A 10,000-nucleotide genomic window follows, 5' to 3' on the forward strand; every position below is an offset into this window, starting at 1 on the left:
TTGCACACACACACCAACCACACACACGCATGCACGCACACACACTGCATTAAAGCCTATGTGTGTACCATAACCCCACACTGAACCCTCTTTACCTTAAAGGAGCACTTCACCCGTTTTCAACATTACCTTCATAATATCATTGGTTCTCACTAATGCTCATTATAATGTCATAATGTGATTGGTTCTCACTAATGCTCATTATAATATGTCGACTCACTCTGTGTTTCATTAGTGGACTGTGGACAGTTCAGAAACCTGCCTACCAGTGACATCATCGATGGGGATTCCAAGCTAATATAAATTGCAGGTTTCTCTTCCTGGAAAGTTAACATTCTGTAATGGAAGCCATTGGTCTCTCATAATGACAGGTAGACAGGTTTCTGAGTGAGAACCAATAATATGAAGATAAGGATGAAGTGGCCCTTTAAGAGGCTGAACTAAACAAACACAATGTCTTTGTTTATCATCTATTTAATGAATACTGACCAGTGTGATGTACCTCACTGAGCCACCAGGCTGCGCCATTAATACATGCTCAATTAACATGTTAATTAATGCTTCAAATTATAATTTGATGACATTTGTTATGAACACTTGACGTTACCTAGGTAACATGATGATGTGTTGTTGTTTGTTACCTAGGTAACATGATGATGTGTTGTTGTTTGTTACCTAGGTAACATGATGATGTGTTGTTGTTTGTTACCTAGGTAACAGGATGATTTGTTGTTGTGTGTTACCTAGGTAACAGGATGATGTGTTGTTGTTGTTTGTTACCTAGGTAACAAGATGATTTGTTGTTGTTTGTTACCTAGGTAACAGAATCATGTGTTGTCGTTTGTTACCTAGGTAACATGGTGATTTGTTGTTGTTTGTTGCCTAGGTAACAGAATAATTTGTTGTTGTTTGTTACCTAGGTAACAGGATGATTTTGTGTTGTTTGTTACCTAGGTAACGGGATGATTTGTTGTTGTTTGTTACCTAGGTAACAGGATGATTTGTTGTTGTTTGTTACCTAGGTAACAGGATGATTTGTTGTTGTTTGTTACCTAGGTAACAGGATGATTTGTTGTTGTTTGTTACCTAGGTAACAGAATAATTTGTTGTTGTTTGTTACCTAGGTAACAGGATGATTTTTTGTTGTTTGTTACCTAGGTAACGGGATGATTTGTTGTTGTTTGTTACCTAGGTAACAGGATGATTTGTTGTTGTTTGTTACCTAGGTAACAGGATGATTTGTTGTTGTTTGTTACCTAGGTAACAGGATGATTTGTTGTCGTTTGTTACTTAGGTAACAGGATCTCCCACAGAGCAGAAGTCTCCGCCTCCTGTCTCTCCAGACTATAGGACGAAGTCGCAGAATGACCAGAAGGAGAGTTTCCACTTCCTGCCGCAGCTCCAGGCTAAGAGAGCAGACTTCCTGTCCGTCATGCTGACCGGCACTTTGCCGCAGCGATGCACCTTCACCCCCCAGGCCCCGCCCCCTCCTGACCCCACCCTCCAGGGCCCCGGCGATGATGACGTCACCAAGAGCGACGATGACGTCACCAAGAGCGAGGAGTCCAACAGCGAGGCGAAGAGCAGCGGGCAGAGCCAGGAGGGCGGAGCTAACTCCACCCTCATGGCCGACGACCAACGAGGTGCCACCGGGGGTGTGGCCGCCAGTGGGGGGGTGGTGGGGCTTCAGAGGGAGGTGGGGCTATCGGCCGCGGATGCCGACCCGGAGCAGGAAGACGGCTCCAAGACGCTGGTGCTGTTCTCTCCGGGAGACACCAGGAAGTCCCCGTCCGCAGGAGACCACGAAGGCCCGGAGGACGGAGAGCTGGCCACGCCCTCCGCCACACCCTCCGCCGCCATCCCCGCGTTTGAGCCCGCCCTCCAACCTCTGGCCGGGGAAACCGGACGCTTGTCGCCAGCGCTGAGGTACGAGCTCCGCCCCCCGGCGTCCCCGCCCTTCACCAAGGTAGAGCGCACGTTTGTGCACATCGCCGAGACGTCGCACCTCAACGTCATGACGTCCTCCAACGGCCTGACGGAAGCCCCGCCCCTGTGTCTTCCTCTACAGGACAAAAACGCAGAAGAAGAAGAAGCGGTGATCCTGAAAGACGACGCGGCTCCGTCGGCCATCTTGTCTCTGGAGGCTGGGCTCCCTGAGGAGATTCCACAAAATCCCAAAACCCAAGAAAAAGAAGATGATGATCCACAGAGTCCCAAAACCCAAGAAGAAGAAGAAGAAGAAGCAGTGCATTGTGGGAGAAAGGAGTTGCAGCGTCAGACGCTGAGTATGAAAAGTCGGATCCCGGTTCTGATCTGTGAGGAAGACTCTTCTTCTGATCGCTCTTCATCACTGTCCAGTCGGGCTCGGCTGCAGAGGCGTTGCAGACAGGTGACCTGACATATGACCTATGACCTTGGTATAGTTTCAAATTGTGGATTATTATTTTGGTATTATATTGTTTAGACAGATGCTAAATTCATTGTTTACCTGTGATTACTGAGACACTACACTGTCTCTGTGTATTCTATGATCCTACAGTTTACTGAGACACTACACTGTCTCTGTATTCTATGATCCTACAGTTTACTGAGACACTACACTGTCTCTGTATTCTATGATCCTACAGTTTACTGAGACACTACACTGTCTCTGTATTCTATGATCCTATAGTTTACTGAGACACTACACTGTCTCTGTATTCTATGATCCTATAGTTTACTGAGACACTACACTGTCTCTCTGTATTCTATGATCCTATAGTTTACTGAGACACTACACTGTCTCTGTATTCTATGATCCTATAGTTTACTGAGACACTACACTGTCTCTCTGTATTCTATGATCCTACAGTTTACTGAGACACTACACTGTCTCTCTGTATTCTATGATCCTATAGTTTACTGAGACACTACACTGTCTCTCTGTATTCTATGATCCTATAGTTTACTGAGACACTACACTGTCTCTCTGTATTCTATGATCCTATAGTTTACTGAGACACTACACTGTCTCTCTGTATTCTATGATCCTATAGTTTACTGAGACACTACACTGTCTCTCTGTATTCTATGATCCTATAGTTTACTAAGACACTACACTGTCTCTGTATTCTATGATCCTATAGTTTACTGAGACACTACACTGTCTCTCTGTATTCTATGATCCTATAGTTTACTGAGACACTACACTGTCTCTGTATTCTATGATCCTATAGTTTACTGAGACACTACACTGTCTCTCTGTATTCTATGATCCTATAGTTTACTGAGACACTACACTGTCTCTGTATTCTATGATCCTATAGTTTACTGAGACACTACACTGTCTCTCTACATTCTATGATCCTATAGTTTACTGAGACACTACACTGTCTCTGTATTCTATGATCCTATAGTTTACTGAGACACTACACTGTCTCTGTATTCTATGATCCTATAGTTTACTGAGACACTACACTGTCTCTGTATTCTATGATCCTATAGTTTACTGAGACACTACACTGTCTCTGTATTCTATGATCCTATAGTTTACTGAGACACTACACTGTCTCTGTATTCTATGATCCTATAGTTTACTGAGACACTACACTGTCTCTCTGTATTCTATGATCCTATAGTTTACTGAGACACTACACTGTCTCTGTATTCTATGATCCTATAGTTTACTGAGACACTACACTGTCTCTCTGTATTCTATGATCCTACAGTTTACTGAGACACTACACTGTCTCTGTATTCTATGATCCTATAGTTTACTGAGACACTACACTGTCTCTGTATTCTATGATCCTACAGTTTACTGAGACACTACACTGTCTCTGTATTCTATGATCCTATAGTTTACTGAGACACTACACTGTCTCTCTGTATTCTATGATCCTACAGTTTACTGAGACACTACACTGTCTCTGTATTCTATGATCCTATAGTTTACTGAGACACTACACTGTCTCTGTATTCTATGATCCTATAGTTTACTGAGACACTACACTGTCTCTGTATTCTATGATCCTACAGTTTACTGAGACACTACACTGTCTCTGTATTCTATGATCCTATAGTTTACTGAGACACTACACTGTCTCTCTGTATTCTATGATCCTACAGTTTACTGAGACACTACACTGTCTCTGTATTCTATGATCCTATAGTTTACTAAGACACTACACTGTCTCTCTGTATTCTATGATCCTACAGTTTACTGAGACACTACACTGTCTCTGTATTCTATGATCCTACAGTTTACTGAGACACTACACTGTCTCTGTATTCTATGATCCTACAGTTTACTGAGACACTACACTGTCTCTGTATTCTATGATCCTACAGTTTACTGAGACACTACACTGTCTCTGTATTCTATGATCCTACAGTTTACTGAGACACTACACTGTCTCTGTATTCTATGATCCTACAGTTTACTGAGACACTACACTGTCTCTGTATTCTATTTATGTGTTTACCTTTTCCCTCTGGATTAGTTGTATATTGTTATATAATAAGTCTCATAGTTAGTTGTACATTGTTATATAATAAGTCTCATAGTTAGTTGTACATTGTTTATTGTTATTTAATATGTGAATAAAGGTGGATCTGGCTCGGCTGGTGGTGGAGCGGCAGCAGCACAGGAGGAGGCTGCTGTCTGGGACATCTACATGGTCTTCCTCCATGTCTTCTGGAGACGAAGAACGTCGTCGAGCCTCAGAGACGCTGTCCGCCACCGGCTCTGAGGAGGACACGCCTCCTCACGCCTCCGAGGAGGCGCGGGCGAAGAGGAGGAGTGAGGAGTGGAGGAGCAGGATCCCCAGACCGCTCACCCCCGTCAAGAGGCCCCCAGTGGCCCCGACACCCCCGCTGTCTCTGCCAGGAACCAATGGGTAGGAACCATCCACGTCATCATACTGTAGCTTCAGGGTTCAAATGACTGTTTATGGCAGTGGTTCTCAAACTTTTTCATGTCAGGGACCCCCAAATTGACACTTATTAGCCCGCGGACCCCCCCATTTGAAAAGATATGCTGGGGACCCCCATAAGAGAAGATTTTTACGGCTCTAGCAGTGATTCTCAATCATTGTAATTTAAGGACCCCCCCAGTTTGACATGCATTAGGCTATGGACCCCCATTTAATGGCATTTCTATCTCTGGGACCCCAATTCATATTGTAAAATCAATGTTATTTAACTCTGAGAGTGTACAAATGGAACCAAATGGACCCGTTAGGGTCCATTTGGTTCCATTTGTACACTCTCAGAGTTACAGACCCATAAGGGTCCATTTGGTTCCTATAAATCATTTAGCTGGGGACCCCCTGGTATCCCCTCAAGTACCCCTGGGGGTCCCCGGACCACACTTTGAGAACCAATGGTTTATGGCAGCATTTTGATTGAATGACTTCTATAAATGCCTTCTATTATTTAGTTTACCTGTTAATAGACATTGATAACAGACAGCTTTCTATTTAATGATTCTATATAACAGCACCACTTCCTTTTCTTCTTCTCTCAGAATTCTGAAGTTCGGCACCCAGAGGAAGTCCAAACCCTCCACCAGGTCCAGCTCTTCCTCCGCGTGTCCCCGCCCCCTGCCTGCAAGCTCCGCCCAGCCCAGTGGAAGCTCCGCCCAGCCCAGCGGAAGCCCCCGCATGCCTCTGCGCATCCTCTTTGGAACCCGACGTAGCCTTAGCTCCTCCCACTGTCGGACAGACAGCCCCTCCCCCCAGAGAGTCTGCCCAATCAGGCAGCCCCTCTCTGTGCGCGCCCCCACCGTCCCCAACCTGAGGCCCAGGACTGCAACTCCCATCAGGCGTAGCGCCTCACAGGAAGTTAGCACGCAGCCGTGCCCGCCCTCACAGGAAGTTATAAGGCAGCCGCGCCCGCTCTCACAGGAAGTTAGCGCGCAGCCGCGCCCGCCCTCACAGGAAGTTAGCAAGCAGCCGCACGTGTCTCCACAGGAAGTTAGCAAGCAGCCGCGTGTGTCTTCACAGGAAGTTAGCAAGCAGCCGCGCACGCCCTCACAGGAAGTTAGCAAGCAGCCGCGCACTTCAGCGACCTCAACGGGCAGACCCAGGGCCAAAACGTCAGGCTCCGCTGCGGGGAAGCAGTGTGCTGGGGAGAAGACAGGGGGCGCTAGATAATACAAAGAGACTCAATCCTTTACAATCATACAGAGACCTCCAGAGTTCTCAATATCAGGTCCGGGGACCAGCAGGGATCCAAATGGACCTTTACAGATCTGTAACTCTCAGAGTGTACAAATGGAAGCATTTGTACACTCTGAGAGTCTACATTAAAGGGGTATTTCACTTTAAAGGGGTATTTCACTTTAAAATACTACTTTGGCCTTTGTGTTTCACTCCAGACAGTTGCTTGATTCAATATTTAGATACTTGATATTCTTATATCTATATAATCAACCCCCCCCCCCTTCCTCCTCCCCTTCCTATAGAAACCCATTGTAACTTCCAACTCCATGTTAGATTAATGGAAAACACACGTCCGTCTGCTTCTGGTGATGGATATACATACAATACATGATATACATACAATACATGCACTGAATGTAAAGTCAATACATGCTTCAAAACAGTCCATCCGTCGTGTGTTTTCAATGAACATTCATAAGGGCATTCATAAGGACATTCATAAGGACAATCATAAGGACATTCATAAGGACATTCATAAGGACAATCATAAGGACATTCATAAGGGCATTCATAAGGTCATTCATAAGGACATTCATAAGGACAATCATAAGGACATTCATAAGGACATTCATAAGGACATTCATAAGGGCATTCATAAGGAGGCCAGGGGTTTGATTCCAGCACGGTGTTTCCGGTTTTGTTGAGCGTCTATATGAACACAATTGGCCCGTGTTCAGAGGAGAGGAAGCCGGGTTGGGAGGTTGATATTCTTCACTGTATGTACTCCTACTGGCTGGGGAGGGATTCTGTCAGCAGGGAGTGTCCGGTGGGAGGAGTAGGAGGAAGGCCCTGCATCCTCTCGTGGGGGGTCAAAACTACATTTAGGAGAAAAATGGGTAAAAAGACAAAATAATGGACAATATCACCAGAAGCAGAGACGTGTGTTTTCAATGAATATCAAATATCTGAATATTGAATCGAGCAACTTAAAAACTGTCTGAAATGCACAAAAGCTGGAGTAACGTTAACATGGCATCAGTAAATACCACTTAACGCTAAACGGGGTCCCAGAGATAGCAAAGTGTATCATATATATATATATATATATATATATATATATATATATAACCAGGGGTCCTTGAAATGAATATCATTGAGACGTTACAGCTGTATAAACCATGGACTGGAGTGTCGCCTCCATGGGTTAGGGTAACCCTAACCCTAACCCTTAGGGTAACCCTAACCCTAACCCTAACTGGAGTCATTTAGAGAACGAACAAACAAACCTTTCTCCAGGAGCTTCCAGCACGGTGCTCTTCACCATAATTATGATAATTATTATCATATTAACTGCTTTATTCTCACCAATAAGCTGCATGGTATTAATAATATCACTATGGGTGGCCCTGGTGTCCTTCTCTCTTTCCCTTTGGGGTGCATAAGCCAAAATGATCTAAATAGTGTGGTTTAAAGGAATGCCTGAGCTATGCTAACATGCTAACTACTGTATAATCCTGTATTTATTCATAAAGGGGAGGGTTGGCTGTAATCTCCACATCCTCCTTGTTTATTGTGACAATGGGCATGCTTCTATCATTCTATTTAATTTATGCTCTGAAATATAATGTATATAATATAATCAGTTGTCATAATGGCATCTTTATTTTTTATCTTGTAAAGAAAACCCTGTACATTTCAATCCTTCAATCTTCTGTTCAAACGGTCACATGGGTTGTTGTAGTTCTTCTGTTCAAACGGTCACATGGGTTGTTGTAGTTCTTCTGTTCAAACGGTCACATGGGTTGTTGTAGTTCTTAGTGCATGTGGGGAACAGGGTTGAGACAGAGAGACATGGTTTACTGCCTGCACTACATACAGTCTGTCTGTCTGTCTGTCTGTCTGTCTGTCTGTCTGTCTGTCTGTCTGTCTGTCTGTCTGTCTGAACTACATACAGTCTGTCTGTAGAGGGAGCCAATGGTCCGGCCAAGTTTGACGTCACCTCCACTTCAGTTATCATAAAATACACAAACTAAACATACTAAACATCATAAACGACACAGAGCCACAGACATTATGAAATATAACTAAACATCATAAACGACACAGAGCCATCTCAATGACTCATTTGTTTATTTTTCGAACAGTTCTTTATTGTCTCCGCCAGGCCGATGGCATGGCGAGAGAGTATGTTTCTTACCCTCTTCTTACCCTCCGTCCGTCCGTCCGTCCGTCCTTGTGTCCGTGTGTCCGTGTGTCCGTCCTTCTGTCTGTGACCAGCTAATTTCCGCCACCGTTGGCCAGTCGCTGTGAAACTGCTCACACACACTCCATGGATACCACAGCAGAACCTCTGCCCCACATTTTTCAGATCAGCCTGTCATAGCGCCACCATGAGGCCGACTTTTGCAAAACACATTTTTTGCTATTACTCCTGCAGATTTTGTCCAAAAAACACGCAAATCGGTACACAGTATCTCTATAGTCATGTGATCAACACGGATCTGTCTTATTTTCCATATTCCATCCTGATTGGCTAAAATTGGCTTCCAAAGTTTGCAGGATTGGTTCATTTTGAACAAAATGTCTCAAATCATGAAAGCAGCTTGCGATTTCCATGACATTTTCCACAGACATTCCCACTAGGCCGAGGAAGAAATGCCACCCTTTTCACATTGGCCTGTTATAGCGCCACCAGCAGGTCTAATTTAGCAAAACACATTTTTGGAACAAAATGCCTCAAATCATGAATGCAGTGTCTGATTGTCGTGAAAGGCCTAAGAAGAAATGCCACCCTTTTCACATTGACCTATTATAGCGCCACCAGGAGGCCACAATAATCTACCTGACCTGGCGGAGACCTGTGCTCTGAGGAGCACTTTTTCTAGTTTTTCATGTATTTTATTATTTACATGACATGAGGTAACGGAGGTGACGTGGTGGTTTACTATCTGAAGCCTGCAGGGGGCGCCAGAGTCTCTGTGCAGTAGCAAAGTCTTGATCATGTGAAACGCCCTCTGTCCTCTTTCTTTTTGTCTCTGCCAGAGGTGGAGACTATGTTTTCGTCTCCGTCCTTCCGTGTGTCCGCCGAGCTAACATTGGTCAAGCTTCACGTGACACGTGACAATATGTTGAAAGGGTGTGCTTTGATTGGCTAGCGAGACGCATGACGAAATAGAAACCTATAAATAGGTGTGTCACTTCAAAAAATAATTTATAGCTAGAAGTGAGCTTCCATCAGCCAAGCTAACATTGGTCAAGTGACACGTGACAATAAGTCATATAAATAAGTGACAATATGTCATATAAATGGGTAAGACAGGATTAATCAGGAACAGACCTGTGCTCCGAGGAGCATTTTCTACTTTTCTTTCTTTCTTTCCATACTTTCCAATAGAAGCCAGCAGAGGGCGCTAAAAGCCAGGGACTGGCAGGATGAATACCTGGCCCTGTACTGAAAATCTACTGGAACTGCACACCGTGGTTGTACTCAACAGAAGAGCTCCCCTCAGTGGTCGTTACTGGAACTGCACACTGTGGTTGTACTCAACAGAAGAGCTCCCCTCAGTGGTCGTTACTGGAACTGCACACTGTGGTTGTACTCAACAGAAGAGCTCCCCTCAGTGGTCGTTACTGGAACTGCACACTGTGGTTGTACTCAACAGTGCCCCTCAATGGTCAAACTGGGAATCTAAACTAGGTCCAAAGTCTTAATGAATAAACATGTGTTGAGCTATTCTGTGTTTTGTCTGTTTGTCTAATTAATTAAATTAGTCAGAGTGTGTGTGTGTGTGTGTGTGTGTGTGTGTGTGTGTGTGTGTGTGTGTGTGTGTGTGTGTGTGTGTGTGTGTGTGTGTGTG

General features: G+C 44.5%; 1 protein-coding gene across 1 annotated transcript in view; it reads left to right on the forward strand.

The window, feature by feature from the left end:
- ttbk1a (tau tubulin kinase 1a) overlaps nt 1–6,134 on the forward strand; it is a gene marked incomplete at its 3' end in the record, with an annotated part of 31,916 nt that extends 25,782 nt beyond the window's left edge. The window contains exons 14-16 of the mRNA XM_084072713.1: nt 1,295–2,389; nt 4,588–4,877; nt 5,507–6,134. Coding sequence (XP_083928839.1) covers nt 1,295–2,389; nt 4,588–4,877; nt 5,507–6,134 — 2,013 coding nt within the window. The remainder of the gene's footprint in view (nt 1–1,294; nt 2,390–4,587; nt 4,878–5,506) is intronic.
- Between the last annotated feature and the right edge of the window lie 3,866 nt (nt 6,135–10,000).

Source organism: Gymnoscopelus microlampas (genome assembly GCF_963454915.1).
Source record: "Gymnoscopelus microlampas genome assembly, chromosome: 2".
Classification (NCBI taxonomy): Eukaryota; Metazoa; Chordata; class Actinopteri; order Myctophiformes; family Myctophidae; genus Gymnoscopelus; species Gymnoscopelus microlampas.